General features: G+C 43.6%; 1 protein-coding gene and 1 pseudogene across 1 annotated transcript in view; one reads left to right on the top strand and one right to left on the bottom strand.

Moving 5' to 3' along the window:
* The window catches only part of TESMIN (testis expressed metallothionein like protein), a 39792-nt gene that overhangs the window by 6384 nt on the left and 13023 nt on the right, over window positions 1–20385 (bottom strand). The window contains exons 6-7 of the mRNA XM_041723566.1: window positions 19010–19104; window positions 115–217 (exon numbers count right to left, since the gene is read on the bottom strand). Coding sequence (XP_041579500.1) covers window positions 115–217; window positions 19010–19104 — 198 coding nt within the window. The remainder of the gene's footprint in view (window positions 1–114; window positions 218–19009; window positions 19105–20385) is intronic.
* LOC121472302 lies at window positions 6052–6420 on the top strand (annotated as a pseudogene).

The following is a 20385-nucleotide window of genomic DNA, read 5'->3' as shown; positions in this document are numbered from 1 at the left end:
CCTGAGCCAAAATCAAGAGTCAGACGCTCAACCTAATGAGCCACCCAGGCACCCCATATCTTAAGCACTTTAAAACACTTTTAGAATGCATGTATTTAGTGGAAAAATTGTTACCTTAATGGCCTTAAACCGTTGGATTTCGTGATGTAGATTGTTACAACAATTATTACAGTTGCAGTTGTTGCAAAAGTCCCCACTGGCAAAGCAATCACAGTACCTGTGAAGCAACGACACAGTGTGTCAAAGGTGTGGATGGCATGAGCAAATGACAATAGCACCCACATAGGAAAAGAGCCTGCCAACATGCTGTAGTTCAGTACAACTTTTATTTAGATGATTCTGACTCCTTTTTTATGAAAGCTACAACACCTGGGATGATGCTCTCCAGTGACAGAGGAGAAAGAGAAACCAGTTAAAACCACTGGTTTCATAATATAGGAGTTTGCAGAGCAAAACAATTTCCTGGATCCTGTCCCTTGTTGTCCATTGCCTCCTGTCCCTAGGTGCCCACTGAATCTCTCCCAGGAGCACTACCAGTGCTGGAGCACTGGCAGGCAGACACCATCAATCACCACCACTCCCAGTCCACCCACACAACTGAAGCTGAGTTCTCTTCCTGGCTAGACATTGACTATGAGTGAAAACTAATGGGGCCTGGAGGCTGAACGTGACTTGGGTTTGATCTTATTTCCACTCCCTGTTAACATATGGGGGAAGAGACGGATGGAAGAAACGTGGAAGAAACACACGTACAACGTGATTGCTATCATATTCTCTTATAATAAAAGTGCTGTTGGGGAACTCAGATTCTGCAGACAGCTTTTTTAGCAGAATTTGTCCCCAAATGTGTCCACTGTGCCCTGGAATTCTGGAGGTCATAAAGGTATTACTCGGTGACAGAAACGGTGTTCCTTGAAAAACCATCAGCTGTCTACAGCTGTGCTCTTGTAAGACTCCTGCTCTCATGCTGCAGAACAGAGGCATTTATAGGCCTGTGGCTCAAATGGTTCAGTGTGGGCAGGGATATGACATGTTTCTCAACTCATGTAAAAATTCAGTGTTAAGGCAAAGACTCCCAATATCTTACCTATAACCTGAACCCCAGGGAGGTTTCGGGAGTTCATCAGCCACTCCACAGCTTCCGTTCGTGACTGGAGAAGACCCACATTGCTCCCTCCTGAGAGCATGAGTCATTGAAAAGAGCTTCAAATCCAGGTTTCTCATGTCAGCTCTGCCACCAGGTCCCCATGTTAACTGATATAGGTTATTTGTCATTCAGCATCTTGAGCTATAAAATGGAAGTCGTGGCATCCAACCTACCAGTCTCAAGGGGCCACCCAGGGGAGCTCAGGACATCCCATGAACATGCTTCCTTTATAGTGCTGTGTGATGCCTGGAGGGCCAATGTCTGGCAACGTGGTAGACCAGATGTCTCTAGAAACCTTACTGTATTATAAAAGTCCCCACAGAATTCCTAAACATTATTCTTTTAACATTTGTTTCAATTTTTTAAAATAATATTTTAAAATGCATGTCAAGCCAAGAGAAAGTAAAGAGATTATCAGAGGTAAAATAAAGAAAAAACTATGCACCTAGAGGGAAGAGTTCTGTAGCTGCCAAGTTTTGTCCTGGGGCATCTGCAGGTCCCTGGTGACTCAGAGCCTGCTCATGCAGGAGACAGGACACCGAGTCAGGACTATGAGAGGTGGGAGTTGCACCAGAGAGCCCCCTGCCACCTGCACCATGTAAAACATGGATCCTTGAAAGGCAACCTTTCCACAAATCTACTTCATGGAAGGAGTGGAGATACATCCCTCTCTGAAGCACAGGGGTAATATGAGTGTGTCTCCTAAGGCTTCCTGACCCCTGGGATGGACAGAAGAAGGAAGAGATGACAGAAATTTGGAGGCTGGAAAGCAGAGGGGAGAGAGTTATAAATGACAGACTGAAGAATCCTGAACCCTGGCCCATCAGGAGAGAGGGAAGAAGCAGAAGCAGCTCTGAAGACTCGGATGCAGCAGTTGCAGTCTGCTCTGGAGTGGAGTGCAGGAGGGTAGGATGAGAAGAGAACTGGTTGAAGTTCTCTTTAGAACCCCCGGGCTCCTCGCCTTTCCAGCACCCTTCTCTCCGCCACTGTAGCAAGATACTGAAATTACTTTCTGGGGTAAAACAGTTGAGGACGGGTGGGTATCACAATGAACCAAAAGAGGAAAGGTGAATATTGAGACCTGAGGATTTCTTCTCCTTGACCCCTAGAATCCTAGCGCCACAGTGGAAAAGCCTTTTCTCAGGATGCCAACCAGACCAAGACAGAATACAGAGAGAAAGAGCCCCACAGTGAGTCCCCCAAAAGATGGCTTAGTCATACCACCAAGAGTCCCCAGGAAGCTTATGCCTCATTCTTAAATGTGAGTGGAGTGACAGCCAGAGATCTGCAGATATTTCAGGAAACCTGACATGAAAGACAAGAAGCCCAAAAACACAGACTGTTTAGGGAAAGGAAACTTGGTGTGTGTGTGTGTGTGTGTGTGTGTGTGTGTGTGTATGTATGTGTGTGGGAGCACTAGCAGCCTTAGACAGATTAAGAGGCAAGAAAATTATACCTAAAAAAACAGAGTATAAAAATGATGTTCGGCGGGGGGGGGAGTAATCACAGAGAGCATTATCTTAACAGAAGATATGAAAAGTAGGACCCCTGCCCTCCACCCCCCAAAAAAGGGAAGTAAAAACAGCAGGAGAAAGAAAAATGTAGAATCTGTTTCCTAAGCCCAAGATTTATGTAATTAGAGATCTGGCATGTGTTTGCAGACTAAAAAGACTGCCAAGTGTCCAGCACAAGAGGTGAGATAGTCGCAAAGCAAGACTTCACTATCCAGTTTCAAAGCACAGAGAACAAAGAGAGGATCCTACAAGGCTCCAGAAAGAATAAAGCAGGTTTCACACAAGGGGCAAGAACAAAGATACTATCAAAATTTCAATAGCAGTACTGAAAACTAGAAGAAAATGCAACAAAACCTTCAAAATTCTGCAGAAAAATTCAACATTTGAAATCGAACTGAAATTGGAAATCTAAATAACTATCCAATCCAAAATAATTGTCTAGGTGTGAGGACATATTAGGGAGGTTTAGACATGGGGGTTCTGGAAAGATAATCTCTGTGCACCCTCTCTCAGGATGTTCTTGGAGGATGTGCTGCATCAAATGATGCAGTGAGTCAAATGAGGGAGATGGTTGGGATCCAGGAATCAGGGAGTCAAACCTGAGAAGAAAGCAAAGGAAGCCCTTAGTGTGGTGGCAGAGGGAGAGTCCACGGTCAGAGCTGTCCATCAGGCCTGGAAGCCATGCCACCCAGAGTGGGGCAGGCAAATGGCTCTGAGAAAGGCTTCCTCTGACAACACAGCCTAGTATGTAGCAGATCTGAGCATGGTGGGAAGACAGCTATACACCCAGAGGGCAGTTCAGAGCTAAATTAATGCCATGTACACAGAAAGCTAAGTACCAACTACTAACTCAAAGGAAAAGATGGAGAAGTTCAGGAAAGGAAATTAATCAAGGTCTAGCAGTGAGTAGTGTTTCCCTAGTTGTGAAATATAAACACTACTGATCTAACCACATATTTCTAATGTCTGGATGTGGGAAATGTGTGTGTGTGTGTGTGTTGAGGGGGGAGGAAACAGAGCCAAACCCACATCTTCCATGATGCTAAAATAAGAGATTATGCCCAAATAGAAAAGCCAAGAAGTTAGCAAAGCAGGCATATTATTTACATATGTGGAAATATTAAAAGATTCTGTTTAAAGTGTTGACAATTCCTGGAGATCAAAAAATAATGGACAATTGTCAGGGAGCTACCATTCTTTGTCACAAGTCTTATATAATTACTTGGCTTTTAAAACTATGTGTGTAGAGTGTTTGGCTGGCTCAGTTTATGGAGTGTGCAACTCTTGATCTTGATTGTGAGTTCGAGCCCCATGTTGGACATAGAGGTTACTTAAAAACAAAATCTTTAAAAAAGATAAAAATAGGGGCACCTGGGTGGCTCAGCAGTTGAGCATTTGCCTTTGGCTGAGGTTGATCCTGGGGTCCTGAGATTGAGTCCTGCATCAGGCTCCATGCAGGAAGCCTGCCTCTCCATCTGCTTATGTCTCTGCCTCTCTCTGTGTGTCTTATGAATAAATAAAATCTTTTAAATATAAATATATATATAATTTAAAAACCTCTATGTGTATATAATATGGATAAAAATAACTAAATTAAAAGCAAGAAAGGATAGACTGAAAGATAAAGAAATTAGATTGAGGCACATCATAAAAGACAAAGGGATTAAAAACACAGAAAAGAGGTTAAGAGGAATGGTGCATAGTTAGAAGGACTAGCAAATGGCAGGTCAGCATTACAGGACAGAAGAGAACTAAGGTAAGAGGCTGTGGAATGAGGATGCCTGTGAATGTTCCAGAACTGTTGAAAGTTGTGGATCCTCTGACTTCAAAAACTTAATGAGCCCCCAAAAAGATAAATACAGAGAAAAAAGAAAAGATAGAAGAGAAATGTTAAAAGCCTCAGAGAGAAAAGACAGATTATCTAGACTGGCAGCTTACTTATTGTTAGAAATAATGGGAAATAGTAAAAACAGTATCCTCAAAGCTCTGAAAGGAAAACCAACAATCCAGAATTTTATACCAAACTACCCTTAGTCACTGAGGTCCAGGCCAGGCACAATTCTTCTCTTGTTCTACATACTTTGCTGATTGGTTTGATTTATTAACTCTTGCCCTTCACCTTTTTCAACTTTATGTTGAAGATTTTTAAATCTCTATCATCAAACCTACTCTCTTACCCTAAAATACTCATTTTCTTCTTCCACTAACGTCATGAAAGGATTATCTACATCTGCTGCTTATCCATCCTCGTCACCCATTCACCTTTTACTCTACCTCACTCCAACTTTCTTCTCTGCCCCACTGGCTCTCAAAAGCAATCAACAACCTCTTTACTGGGGATGAAAGGACCTCTTCACTGCATGTCTGTCTCAGCAGCTGTGACACTCTTATGTTCCAGAAACACATTTTCAACTTCCTGTCAGACATTTTTACCTCCAACTCAGTGTGTCTGGCCTTTAACTTGCAATCTTCTCCCACCCCTCTCTGTTCAAGCTATGCTCCCTCTCTACATCCATGGGGCCATCCACGGCTAACATTATCCCGAGTCCCTTCTGATAGTTACCTTTCCCCACACCTAAGGAGGTTTCAAGTCTACTGATTCTGGCTCATAAATGTCTTTTTAAAAATTTTATCTTTATACAAGTAAATCACATTTGTTGAAGACAATTTTTTGGATATCAATAAGCAAAAAGAAAAAAAATTATAATCACTCAGAATTCCACATATGATCATTTGGTGAACATATTTCAGACTTTCTAAAACTACACATACTGAAATAAACATATGTTGTTCAATTACATATTATACACAAACAAAAACAAGATCATATTCTATACACTGTTTCAGTGTGTTTTTGTTAGTTATCAACATCAGTAATCAGTTTAACTACTTGTTTTTATTACTCATCAATATTATGAGTATTTCCCACATACATTGATTTAAACACCATTTCAGTGACTACACAGTGTCCCCTTCTACAGCAGCATCATAATTCAGTTAACTCTCTTCATACTGAACATTTAGGTTATTTTATATATTTTGGAAGGTAAACAATACTACACCAGTGGCACTGGCCTCCTTTCCACTCCAGAACCCTTTTCCTTCCTTCTCTTGCCACAGGGCCTTTTCTTGTGCTATTTCTTCTGTCTAGAACACTCTTAGTCATCCACTCTCAATCCACTTCCATCTGATTAACTCTCCTCATCTAAATACCCCTCCTTAGGGAAGCCTTTGCTGGCTTTCATACTTGATCAACTCTCCCCTACACACACCCACTACTACTCCTTTGGCACATTTTCCACATTTCCGCAATGACCTTTATGTATATGATTATTTTATTCATGTCCATCTCCCCCTTAGACCGTGTGTGCCAAGAGGACAGGCAGGAGGATGGGCACTGAGCATGGGCAGCAGCTGCAGTCTGGGGGCCGCAGGGGCCATGGTTCTGGTGATAAAAAGTCCAAAAAGCATAGCTGGTGCTAGGAAACATACTCAATGTATATCTACAAGGTGCTGAAGCAGGTGCACCCTGACATCGGCATCTTTTCCAAGGCCATGAGCATCATGAACTCGTTTGTGAATGATGTGTTTGAACGGCTGGCTGGCAAAGCTGCCCGGCTGGCCCAGTATACGGGCCAGACCACACTGACATCCTGTGAGGTCCAGACGGCAGTGCGTTGGCTACTGCCTGGGGAGCTGGCCAAGCATGCCATATCTGAGGGCACCAAGGCCATCACCAAGTACACCAGCTCCAAGTGACTCAGGGCCTTCTATCAATAAAGAGTGAGCTGCTCCCCAAACAAACAAACAACAACAAACTATCTTGTTCACCTCAGCCTTCCTCATTCCTGAAATCACAGACATTCAAAAATATTTGTGGAATAAATTAGTAAATGTATATGTCTGTTTTTTTCTTAATTGCTACCATCCCTGCCTCAGTTCAGGTCTTTCTCACCTCTTCTACAGTCTTGTGATATAGCCTCTTAACTAATTTCACTTTCAACCTCCTCTACTTTGCCATCAGTGCTAATTTCCTAAAACATGTATCAGGCAAAAAGAAGCAAAAAAACAAAACAACAAAAACAACCTGTAATCAGAAAAACACAAAATAAGATGCTATTGTGCATATTGTGCATTCCTGGTGAGAATGTGAAATGGCATAGCCACTGTGGAAAACACTATGGGGGTTCCTTAAAAAGTTAAAACACAGACTTACTATATGATCCAGCAATTCACTTCTGGGTATATCTACTCAAAATAATTGAAAGTAGGGACTCAAAACAGATGCTTGTATACTAATGTTCACAGCAGCATTATTCACAGTAGCCAAAAAGGTGGAAACAACCCATATGTCCATTACCAGATGAAGAGCCATACAGAATGTGGTCTATACACACAATGGCATAGGAGTCGGCCTTAAAAAGGAATGAAATTTTGATACATGTTACAGCAGGGATGAACCATGGATGCTGGGTGAAAGATGCCAGACACAAAAGATTTTACTCATACAGGTCCCTAGAGTAGGCAAATTCAGAAACAGAAAGTAGAACACAGGTTTCCAGGGACTGGGAGAGGGGACAACAATTATTTACTGGGTACAGAGTTTCTATTTGAGATGATAAAAAAGTTCTGGAAGTGGATGTTGGTGATAGTTGCACAGCATGGTGGATGTAATTAGTGCCACTGAATTGTACATTTAAAAATGGTTACAATCATAAATTTTTTGTTATGTATATTTTACCACAAAAAACCCTCCATGACAAAACAAGATATACAAAGTATGCATGGAATGCTGCCATCTGACTGGGGCAAAAAAAACTTAAATAAATAAATTTTAAAACTTCAAAAAAATAAGGTGGTACAAATACGTCCACACATATCAATAATGACAAAAAGAGTACAAATGGATTAAAGAAGCCTATTAAAAGATGTGAATTATTAGATTTGCTTTTTTATAATCCAGCTATAGTTGGATTGCAGAGGTCACACCTAAAATAAAACCACCTCACAGAATGTGTGTGCAGAGAGGAATGAGTGGGAGTGTGCTTGGTAACACCAACCAGAGAATACAAGGGTGACAACATGAGTGTCCACAAGGAAAGTACTTAAGGCAAAAAGCAACAGGATACGGAGTATATTTAACAGTTGATGGAAGCATTCAACAAAAAGATACAACAACCATAGATTTATATGCCCTTTACTACAGACTCAATACATATCAACCAAATGGGATTATAGGGAAAAACAGAAAAATCCCAACTAGTGAGAGGTCTTAACATATTTTTATCAAAGACAGATAAATTACACAACATTTAATAAACATTTAAGCAACAAAATTAACAAACCAGACCTAATGGATAGTAAATACATCCAACAAGTACAGATATACATGTTTAAGTTAATATATTTTAAAAATCAATCAAACATTAAGTCATAGAGGAAGTCTTTGTTCATTTCAGAGCATTGATACCATATAGACCACATTATCTGACCACACAGTAATCAAAGCAAAAAATTAACAATTAAAATGTAGTTTAAACATATATCAACATACATATACACATACACATCTGGATACTACAAAATGTGCACCTGAATAACTCATGGGTGAAAAGAATGTTACAATGAAAATTTAAAAATATTCCAATTGAGTAACAACAAAAGCACCTCATACCAACTCTTGTGTGTGCATTAAAGCAGTGCAGGGGGCTAATCTTAAGGTTTAAAGGCATTTCCTAAAAAAAAAAATTTAAAAAGAGAAAATAAGCATTTAGCACAAAAAGCTAGCAAGACAAGAGAGTAAAATAATACAGGTGTGCAGGGGAAATAGTAAAGAGCAAAATTTAATGTACCTCTGAAATAGGAAACAGAAATATAAGCAAGAAAATCCAGAAAACCAAAAGCCAATGCCCTGAAAAGGCTGACAAAATAGGCCAACTTCCCATAGGAAAGATCAAGAAAAAGAAGAGGGACATGCAACAATAGTGGAAACTTAGAAAATGTACAGGGCAGTAACTACAGGTACAGAGACAACTTTTAAAACAATACAAGAATATATAAATAAGAATATACAAGTAGATTTTAAAATTTAGAGAATTCAACAATTTTCAAGAAAAATGTAAAACATCCACATCAACTCCAGAATAAATAAAAACTTAGAAAAAGCAATAGCAATGAGAGAAAGTGACCAGGTAGCCTGTCCCCTTCTCCCACTGCAGCCCACAAAGATACCCAACCCCAAAGGTTTTACAGGCAGAGGGGTGATCACACTTCAAGGACAAACAAGTGCCACCTAACCTGGACTTTCTCAGAGGCTTCACAGAAGAGCCTGGGGCAGGGGTAGGGAAGCCTAACAGTGCATTTTATTAGAAATACAAAACACTGGTTTTGTAAAACTAAATTTTAGACATGTAAGAAAGGGAAATTGTAGATCTACTCCACTCTAGAAAAGATGCAAAGCCCTAGGTAGAATTATTAGAAAACCAGATCGTGCAGTGTTTACAAAAAGGTAAAATAGGTATATCATGGTCAATTTGGGTTCAATCCCTAGAGTACAAGGATTAACATTAGAAAATTTATTGTAATAGATCATATTATAAGATTAAGAGAAGAAAACAGTGATCCTTTCCACAAATGCAGGAAAAAGACTTTGATAAAATTCACCACTCATGTATAATAATAAAAAAAAAACAAACAGGACACCTATGTTTAGGAACAGAAGAACTAGAAGGAAACCCCCTTAGCTTGATGCAGGTGTGCAGTGGAGGAGCAGCCCTTCCACAGTAGCCACTGTCCGCCTATTCTACAGCAGTAGCATTTCAGATGAGCACATGGGTGGCTCGACTCAAGACCACAATTCCTGGCTTCCAACCTCACCTGATCTGAGCACAGGACAAGGTTCTGGCCAGTGGAGCACGAGTGGAAGTGATTTGGGCAATTTCTGGTTATGCCTTGAAAGGTGAGAAGGGTGCCTTCACCTTTTTTTCTCTTCCCTAGCGGCTGGAATGAAGGTGAAGGTGGGGAAGCCTTCCATTGAGGACGGCAGAACAGCTGACAAGGGAGGCTGATAGACTAAGCTGAAGCTGCCATGTGAGCCCCCAAAAGACTGCAGTTTAGAGTCTCTATTATACAGCATGTAACCATGGAGTATCTCCTTAAAACCTATAGCAAATATCTTATTTAGGGTCAGGCAAGGGAATAATAGAAGTATTACTAATAAAACCAGGAGCAAAAGTACTGCCCAACATGGTAGAGGCTGTGGTAGAGACCCTCGCTAATATGATATGACAAGAAAAAAGAAAATAGAATAAAGATAGGGAAATATGTCATGGTCCTTACTTGCAGACAAGACAGTTGTTTAAATACAAAAGTGAAGGAGGTCCAGAGACGAATCATTATAACAAGTGGGATCCATGCACAGAGCAGATTTGAGAACCCAGAACCAGAACCACACACAGACATCACACCCTGACAGCCAACATGAAATGTGCTGCATATCACTGGAACTATATTAATGTTTTGCAATAAATGGTGCTAGACAATTAGTTGTACAAATGGGGGAATAAATGAAATTAGATCCCTACCTAATCCCATTCATAAATATCAATTCCAGGTGCCAGAAGGAAAAAAACAAACTTCATAAATTTAGAACAAACTCTAACAGCACAACTATTTAAACTTGGGATATGGCTGGATTTCTTGAATTCCCTTCAAAATTCCCTCTCTGAAAAGGCCCAAACTGCTCTGCTTCAGTTGGTAGCAAGAGAGCTAACAAAGCACCGTCCTCTACGGTCTGAGGCTCCCCTGCTCGACAGACCTGGTGGAGATGGGCTTCAGGGCTCCAAATCTCCCATGGCAGAAAGTCTGACTGCCAGCTGGTGGATGAACCAGTGTGGCTGGCGGTCTCCAGGAGTACACCCAGAGTTTGTGCTTTCACCACTGCTGTACATGGTCTATGTGTTCTTTGCTCTAGGGACTTGCACTGGCCCCCTTCCATGGGCCACTCTTCCTGTTCCCTAGGAAACCGCATCCACAGCCACCAAATGAGCTTTGGTGGTCCCTCTTTTGTCTGTGAAACACATGAAGGAGCATCACTCTGTTATAGGCGCTGTCTTTGAGATAGAGATTACTTTAGTGCTGGGAAGTGGGCAACATTTCAATGCTTCTGGGTAATTCTACTCTGCAACTTAACAAGAAAGTGAAAATGCTGCCCAAGAAAATAGTTTGGACACAGGAACACCGTACTCTAGAATTTTAGAGTCTCAATGTTTGAAAAGATCCGAGATGACATATATTCTAAACTTATTTTTAATTTATTGGCCATTATGACAAACACTTTAAAACATTGGCATTGGGCAGCCTGGGTGGCTCAGCGGTTTAGTGCTGCCTTTGGCCCGGGGCATGATCCTGAAGACCCAGGATCTGGTCCCATGTCAGGCTCCTTGCATGGAGCCTGCTTCTCCCTCTGCCTGTGTCTCTGCCTCTCTCTCTCTCTGTCTCTCATGAATAAATAAAATCTTAAAAAAAAAAACACACATTGGCATTAAATATTTAAAACCTTTTTATTTTTTTTAATTTTTTTGATTTTTATTTATTATTTATGATAGTCACAGAGAGAGAGAGAGAGGCAGAGACACAGGCAGGGGGAGAAGCAGGCTCCATGCACCGGGAGCCCGACGTGGGATTCGATCCCGGGTCTCCAGGATCGCGCCCTGGGCCAAAGGCAGGCGCCAAACCGCTGCGCCACCCAGGGATCCCTAAAACCTTTTTAGATGCATATTTCAGCATTTCCTAAAAATTTAAGGAGCCCCCTCAGAGGCCAAAAAAATCAAAGAAAAACAAAAATTTAGAGAAGGAAGTAAAGCTGAAGCCTGCAGCCATCTGAGGGTATCTGTGATCCCGAAACCAAAGGCAAATGTGTTTAAGAACATGTAGAATATGCCAGCCATTGCTCTAAGTGTTCTACATGTATCGACCCAAAGCCTAGGGCATACCCCAGCATGAGATCAGCTCCATGAGCTGGCATCAGGCTGAAGAGTGGAGGGTCTACACCCAGGGAGTGATGAGTGCGCTAGGAAAATATGCCCTGCAGAAGAAAAGGCAAGAAAATGCATCCATCTGGGCACTGGCTTGGGAAGAGGGGGCTCATCTGGGTTTGAATTCATACTGTGTATCCTAAAATAAGATCTTAGGAAAAATTTTAAGTTGTCCAAATTGGAAGTGCCACCAAGGCCAAAGAAGAAGCAAACACAAACTTTCCCTGCAGGAATGCACCCTCAGGCCAATCTCAGAATTTCTGTATATAAAGTCCCAGTGATTATAATTTACAATTTGTAAATATTTGCAAAATACATGTGGTAACAAGTGAAAAATCAAGAGAACACTAGAATCAGACAAGCAAAGATTAGAATTTTGAGCTACTGAATGTGAATTAGAATATTTGACATTTTGTAACAGAAAAGGAGTCTAAAGTATAAGTAAGAAAGAAGAGATTATACAAAATGATTACCCAGATTGGATCTTTTAGCCACAGGATTCTGATTAATTAATTATAATTATTATGTAATATAATTATATAATAATTATAAAATTGTAATCAGAGACAAAAGGCCATTTGAAAAACCAGTATTAGAGACTGCCCAATCTATGATTAAAATCTTGATTTGGATTTGATTAGGGTGAAAACAATGTGGATGATATAACTGCTCCTAACAAATCCCACCAAGCATCTCAGCAAAAACTGAATCAAAATGAAGGATACTTAAAAAACTTTGTTTCAATTTGCTGACTAATGCATTTCAGGACTAATTAAAACTGTGTGGCAAAGCATCCATACCCGTAAAGCGGGTTCCTCCTTTCAGAGTGAACTAACTCAGGAGACCTCTTTCCCACAGAGAGCACTCCTCCCCACTCTGTGAAGTTACTGCCCAGAGGTCTGGAATACCACTTATGTCACAGCCTACATAAAAAAATCCTGTTACAGAAGTGGCTTTCACAATCAATGCTTTTATAAACTACATATGAAGCAGATCAATGTTTAAAATGTATGAAAATATTAAGACATAGGTAGCAAAAAAAAAAAAAGACATAGGTAGCAGTGGAAAGGTAGAAGTGCACTGCTTACAAACTCTTAAATAATCAGTGAATTTTCAATAAGATAATCACAAAACATTTATCTACCTTTTTATTAAGTTTACATCAATGCCATTTTAATTGTACAGACTAATTTTATCATTTAAAAATAATTCCCAACTTCCACTGACATCACAGAAAGGTCGAAGTCCATTATGTAAAAGTTTCGAGGAAACCAGGAGAGGATCTAGCAGGGGTGGCTCTAGCTTCTCTGGAAGAGGGAGAGAGGGACATGGGTGCAGAGTGAAACCCTCACAGGGACAAGCGGTAGATAAACCCCCCAGAAAGCCTGAAAACAGAAGCCAATAAAACAGTCGCTTCTAGGGAGGAGTCCAGAGAATGGGAAGAGGTGGAACAAGGTACTATTACTTTCCATTGTCATCTGGCTATCGTGACTGATTTTTTTTTTTTTTAACAGGAATTTTTTTTTTAATTTTTATTTATTTATGATAGTCACAGAGAGAGAGAGAGAGAGAGAGAGAGAGGCAGAGACATAGGCAGAGGGAGAAGCAGGCTCCATGCACCGGCCGGGAGCCCGACATGGGATTCGATCCCAGGTCTCCAGGATCACGCCCTGGGCCAAAGGCAGGCACTAAACCACTGCGCCACCCAGGGATCCCTCGTGACTGATTTTTACCCATGTGCGTGTATCACTGTGATTTTCCAAAAATACAATAATGTGTTTCTCACTTCATTGATGGCCAATTCATAGCAATCTCTCTGGACCTTTCTCCTACAATACTCCCAGTGAAGCAAGACCAGCACACCCCAAGAGAATGATCTTCTGTCACTGTAAGAACATGACTTGTGGGGAGAAAAAGAGTAAAGGAAACTGAAAGCTATCTCATTATGGGATGGTGGGGCAGGCCACAGAGCATCCACTCCCAACAAGGAGTCCCGGCCGAAGCTCCCCAGCACCTGCAGCACACGCACAGAAACAGTCATGTTGCCGCCAAGCACGGTCGGCCACCAAGAAACCTGGTGGTTGGCTCTGCACAGGTGGGTGAGTTTACCCACTCCTCAGCCTTTCTGAAAACAACCCTTCCAGGGATCATTGGTTTCTCAGTGATTGATGCCAACAAACCGTGATGCACTGATCAGAATGCCACGTGTTCATTTCAGGTGCAAATAACATCCCCTTCCAGGGCTCATCATGCTTGAGGCCCCCAGCTTCTCAGCGTGGAGCTCCCAGGGCAGTGAGATCACGGCCAGGCGGTGTGACGTGCTGAGCGTGGGGTCGGAGGTGCAGGGTCCTGAAGCAGGACATGAGTGCCGTAAGCCTCTTGCACACAGCACACATCATTTCCCTTGAGAAGGTGGTGCCCACGTCCCTCGGAGACAGTGCCTCCTCTGTCTGACAGCACAGGACACACTCTGAACCTCCTTTTCCTTTGTTCCAATGCTGACCCAGCCCACCTGGGATGGCAGATTCTTTCTTTAATGCATCAGTCACCTATTAATCTGGAAAACTGCTTCTGGGCAGGAAGCCATTTCCTTGAGCTTCCATTGTGGGGTCATCAGTAAATTAAACCCTTCTTAGAGCCCCACCTGATAATCTCTACATCTTGCTCTAGGCTTCCCAGGTCATTGGGTCTCCCCAGTCCCCAGACAAGACTGCAGCTGGGCAGCTTGGTCCCCAGGCCTGCCCTGATCCTGGCTCTGTCCACGCTACACGCTACCACTTTGTCTTCCACCGCAGCGGACGTCTCCATCTGGGCCAGCCACTCTGGCTCGACAGTGTCACGCGGTCCAGGCTTTTCCCTCCGCTCTCCTTCCTCCTCACCCAGAGCTGCATGTTAGTGGTCTCATGGCGCGTCCAGCGTTCAGAGAGGTGCGTGGCTGGCATTCACAGACTAAACCAGGGATAGCTCAAATGTTTTCACATGGTCAACCCTAGATTTCAGCACTGCTTTCGAAAGAAATGGATTTGTCTTTTCAGTGAACCAAGTTTCTCGGACTTCTGGCTTTGTACCCACTTGTATACCCCCCAAGTCACTATCCCATCAGCGGAGCTCCCAGTGACTTCAGCAGGAGCTCTGCAATGGAAAAACCACGTGGAGACAGGTTAGACATCAGGATGAGGATGAATTCCCCCTCCAACATGTCACCTCAAAGCCAGGCAAGCCTTCAGGGCAGAAACCGGGCAAAGCTGAGAGCAGGGCAGGCAGCATGAGTACCGTCCACACGTGGCAGGGCAGGAGCAGATGTTGGATCCACCTCCCATGTCAGCCACACTGTGTGCCCATGGCCCATGACTCTGCTGCACGACCTGCCCTACTGCCCCTGCCTGAGCCTCCTGTGAGTTGGCATCCGTGGGGCAGGATTTTTCTGAGAAAATTCAACATGAAGTGAACCCATCCACCAAATTTGTAAAAACCAGGATGTGGAAATGTCATAGTTAGGGTTCCACAAGGATGTCATGGTCAGCACCTGTCCAAGGGGCAGAGATGTAAACCAAAACCCAAGAAAGTCACACTACGGGAGGTGCAAGGCCGGGTCCTTTGCTAAGTTAATGGGCCAAGATAATCCCAAGAGACCTGACCCAGGCTTGTGCAGGAGGCACGGCGTCTGGCGGCTCTGGCTGGCGGTGAGTGCTAGCACATGGCTGTCAGACCTCGGCTGTAGACTGTGCACTGCTCGCCACCGAGGCTTGTCTGGACTCTGTGCCACTTACTGACTTCTAAACAACCTTATTTCTATTTAATAATGAAGGATTTGTGATTACTTACAATTTCAGACACTGGGATTTGGTACAGTTACATGGCTTTTTAGACTTTGTGTCCCATGAACTAAGAGTTACTCTATAAAGATTAAAAAAGAGAATATTCAGATCATTACTATTTAAAAGGAGAATTAGCTAAGCATCTGGTGTTTTTGAACAAATACTGAAAACTTCAACACCAGGGAGTTATGGGTATTATTTACTGGAGCCTGATCATGAAATGGAAGTGGTGTGCATATCTACAATATGATGGATCTAGCCTGGCCAATCCCACCTGTGTGCCCACAGATCCCCCAGGGGGCTGGAGGGCGGGATTCAGAACAGCACCCTATTGCTGTCCCCTCCCCAAGAAGCCTTCTGGACTTTCTTCCCTTGATCTGTTTCAACCCCTATTGTGTGGGGACCCTCACACCAAATAGCTCCTTTATTTCAACTGTTTTGTATTTTCCAAAATCTGAACTCGGACAAATAGTATAATCTCAAGAAGAGGTGAATCATCACTCTATGTTGTTCCAGCAGTGTTAGAGCTGTCCACACTCTAGAACTACCCCAACATCAAAGCAGGTTTCGAGGGAGACCTCTCTCCCAAGTGCTCTTGGGGATCAGCCCAGGAGCCATCATGAGGAAGATCAAAGGAGGAGAGACACATTAGTCCTGGATGCTAACTATGAGGGGCTGCTGTGGATTAAAAATTGGGAAAAGCTCCAAGTGCTGCTTTACAATACTGCTCACTGAGGAACTTCGAATATTAGTTATGTGAGAAGTTTAATACACTGAGGTGGAAAGGAGGGTCCCGGCGACAGGGCTCTGCTGCATCACGTGTGGCCATCTCATGCAGCAAAGCACTCTTTGAGATGATGTGAGTAGTCTTATCTCAGGCCAGGGACACAGCTTGCTCTAGGGCTTCCTACAGAAACCACAATGGTATGTGGCACACGCTTCACGTTTGCCACAGTATCCACGTGGAGCACGGAAATACTCTGAGCCGTGGTTGTAGCTAATACAAATGCCCGGAGGACAGTGTGCCAGGCAAGCCCCTTTGCCTGTACTCTGTGCACTCACCTACTCAACTACCTGGAATCCCAACTGGGGTCCATCCTAAATCCTAGCTCAGCCCCTCATTCCCTGTGCCCTGGCACAGGTTCCTCCTGCATGGGCATGCCGGACTTAGTGGCCTCCACCCCAGCCTCACCATTGAGGCTTCTGTTAGCAACACCCCATCCCCTCCCATACTTGGTACCCAGCTCACAGAGGAGCTGCTCTTACTTTCGGAGATGCTCCCATTTTAAAGATAATGTCCCAGAAACTACATCACTGAATGCTATATTAATTTATTATTCCTCAGGTTTACTTTTCCCCTTTGTACATAGCAGAATGATGGCTCTCTGTCCCCAAGGGTGCCTCGGGGTGGCAGATCTGGCTACACTGCCCCCTGGCCCATGCACCCTGATTCAGACACAGGCTATGCAGAGGAGTGGGCTTGCACACCTACTTCACTGACCTTGCCCTCAGCCCTAAGCCCTGCCCCAAAAATGGGGCCCACAGTGGCCTGGCACTGCTGTCCAGAGCAATAAAAATTCTTTCCTTTAAAAAATGGGTGGCTCAGTGGTTGAGCACCTGTCTTCGGTTCAGGATGTAATCTTGGGGTCCTGGGATTGAGTCCCACATCAGTTTCCCTGTAGGGAGTCTGCTTCTCCCTCTGCCTGTGTCTCTGCCTCTCTGTGTGTCCCTCATGAATAACTAAAATCTTTAAAAAAATGGGATGGGGTGCATGGAGACATTCCAGGGGTGACCTGCCACAACTGTGGGAGGACAGAGTATATATAGTTCAGTGAACAACCTCTATCAGTAAGATAACAATAGGCATTTCCTGAGGGATCATCAAGTGGTCAGGACTGTGATAAGTGCTTCAGGGGAATACCAAAAAATACACGTATAAAAATTTATAGTACCAGTCCAGGAGTAATCCAGCAAATAATTTGGGACATGAGACATATAGGATTGAAAAATTGGAGGACAGAAGATATCAGCTGTCAAATTACTTGTCAATTTGTCATGATTGTCAATGACATAAAATTTGAAAACAATAGTTTAATATAGATGGAAGAAGCCAAACTACTTTGGAAGGAGATAGAACTTGACAACACCGGTGAGGTCACAGATACTTGCTATCCGCCACAAGGGCATTTTGGCAGCCATGACACAGAGAGACCTCGGATTGCACCGAGACTCCAAGAGCACACACTTGAAATGAAGCATTAGAAGTGCCAAATTCCCTTGAATGCTCCAGACCCGCTAAAGCACAGAGTAATGCCACACTGTTGGCCATATGCTCCCAGATTCTGAGAAAGATAAACAGAGTATAGTAGGGATGGTAACATCATAGGTCATGCAGGGTACCCAAAGGTGGGAGGCTGCCAGCAGGAACTACAAGTCACTATGCGGCTTCTGTTTTGCTCAGAAATGTGAAGAGCCATGATGACAGGACCGAGTACCATAACAGCGACCACACACCCTCCCTGATCTCTCATCAAGACAGTGGAGCAAGGAGAATGCTTCACACAGCCTGATCCCATCCAACGAACTGAAAGCCGTCGCCTGCCCAGGTACCATGTGACAACCACCAGAAAGACAGGCTGTTCAAACCACAGCAGCAGTGAACCACGAGAGCCCCCAACACACTCCAGCGGCAATGCAGAGGGGAAGGCATTGACAGATCTAGAACTCTGCCAAGGGGTTGGTTTGGCCTTTCACACTGCCCCTAGTCATCCCTCCTCCCACTCACCAACGCCATGAGCCCAGCAGTGGCCTGGAGAGCACCTGAGCCCATGGTGAACACATCATAAACTGCGTGACCTGATTGGGATGTCTGACAACATTGGATTGTGTACCCCAAACCCACAGAGGCAGGAACAGACTGACCTCTGTAACCAACTCAAAGGCTCCATGAGCGGGAGGGGCTGTCCCGTCCACTGTTAGCAGATGAATATTCCAACCAGCTTGGTTAGTTTAATTAGTTACAATTATAGATGTGACCTTAAAATGGCAACACAAGGCCCCAGCTAAGGGCAGCCCACATCCATGTGGACCGTGTCCTCGGCACCTGCCACTCAGTGTGGCCTGACCCATCAGGGACTCAGCAGCGGGCAAAGATGGCCCATAAAGACGCTCTAGGCCATCGTCGGTGTTAAGTGCATGCCGCAGCATTACTGATGTCGATGACTGCGAAACAGAAATAAACCATCTCAGTTTAAACTCATATGAGACCAAGACAGAGCTCTAAATGGCAGCAGACCCCTGAATCACCGACACGGGACAGTGGACAAAGTGGAAGCCCTTCCAGCGACAAACCAGACACACAGGGTGACATTGTGAGTGGTGCTGCTTAATGTAAAATATATTGTTTAGAGGTCTTCAAGGCTTACAGGCTGATTTAGAACTTAGAATAAACTCTTATATTAAAGTAAGTGACAACTGATTGCTTTTAATCCTTACCCAGCCAAAGTTATTTTGGGTGGTCCTGGAAGAGTGGATCCCGAAGGGAAAATAGACCCGTTGACTATGGACGACGGTAAGGCTCCATTTTCAAGCTGTGTAAGGTCAAAGACAAGCATATTTCTAATTAGTACATGTTTTAAAAGTTCCATCCAGCCAACCCCTAGGTATAGACAAAAATAACTGATGTTCTTCTGGAGGTTTACAACACAATCACTTTACAACGTCAGGCCCCACCACCATGACAATTCCCCTCACACTGGAGTGGGCTCTGGCCCGGGCTTCTCTGCAGCAGTGGGGGAGCCTAGCCCATGGTGTCCCAGACCCTCCCGGCCACCGTGCCGGGGAGGAGAGAGCCCTGCCTGTGTGGACTGGGGGCCGCAGGGTAGGGATGCAGGGCCCGGCAGCCACACACACAGTCAAGCGGCTGGCCACGGACACTATAGGATAGTTTTTTCATTTTTATGACTACAAATTATGAATTAAATTCCATCACAAACTTCTGTAAACTGAAACTGTTCTTTAATTATGAGTACATTCTTGGTATAGCATAAGAGCTCTTGAGGTGCCTGGGTGACTCAGCTGGTTGAGTGTCTGCCTTCAGCTCAAGTCATGATCCCAGGGTCCTGGGATCAAGCCCCACATTGGGCTCCCGGCTCAGTGGGGAGTCTGCTTCTCTCTCTGCCCCTCATCCCACTCGTGCTTGCTCTCCGTCTCAAATAAAATATTTTTTAAAAATCTGAAGGCTTATCAATCATTAGTGTCTCATCTAATAGAAAAAACAACAACTTTGTAGTCAGTTTCAACAAGTCCAAAAGCAATGTCACAACCTCTGCCCCCTCTGTGTCCTTTGTTTTCCTGGCTCTCATTTATTTTTCTTTCTATTACTCATAGCGTGGCTCACAGAGGATATTCCCAGGAAAAGGAAAGGGTAGCAAAGTCAGGAATGACCTAATTCTTTTAAGCCTGAAGAAATGTAAAGTATTACATAAATTTAGGTTTCAACATGATTTGTATATGTCACACTTCAATACCCTATCCTGTTCACCTGGATGAACACTTGAAATTCCTCCCCTGAACACTTGAAATTTAAAAGTAAGCTTTATATAAAAAGTACAGTCTTGCAGGGGGGCGGGGGGGGGGGGTTGTGTGTGCACCTAGCCAGTCCAGTCGGAAGACCATGTGACTCTTGATTTTGGGGTTTTGAGTTCGAGCCCCATGTTAGGTGTAGAGATTACTTAAAACTTAAAAAGTACAGATCTGGAAAAACAAATATTTTATTCATCCTACTCATTTTTTTCTCTTCTGCCTCTTGTTAAATTGTGTGTTATCACTGCCTGTAGGGCTGGAAAACACTGAGAAGCCACCCTGGGTCC

This window comes from Vulpes lagopus, chromosome 11 (assembly GCF_018345385.1).
Source record: "Vulpes lagopus strain Blue_001 chromosome 11, ASM1834538v1, whole genome shotgun sequence".
Lineage (NCBI taxonomy): Eukaryota > Metazoa > Chordata > Mammalia > Carnivora > Canidae > Vulpes > Vulpes lagopus.
Note: the sequence above shows the minus strand (reverse complement) of the source record. Positions and strands in the feature narration are given on the sequence as shown.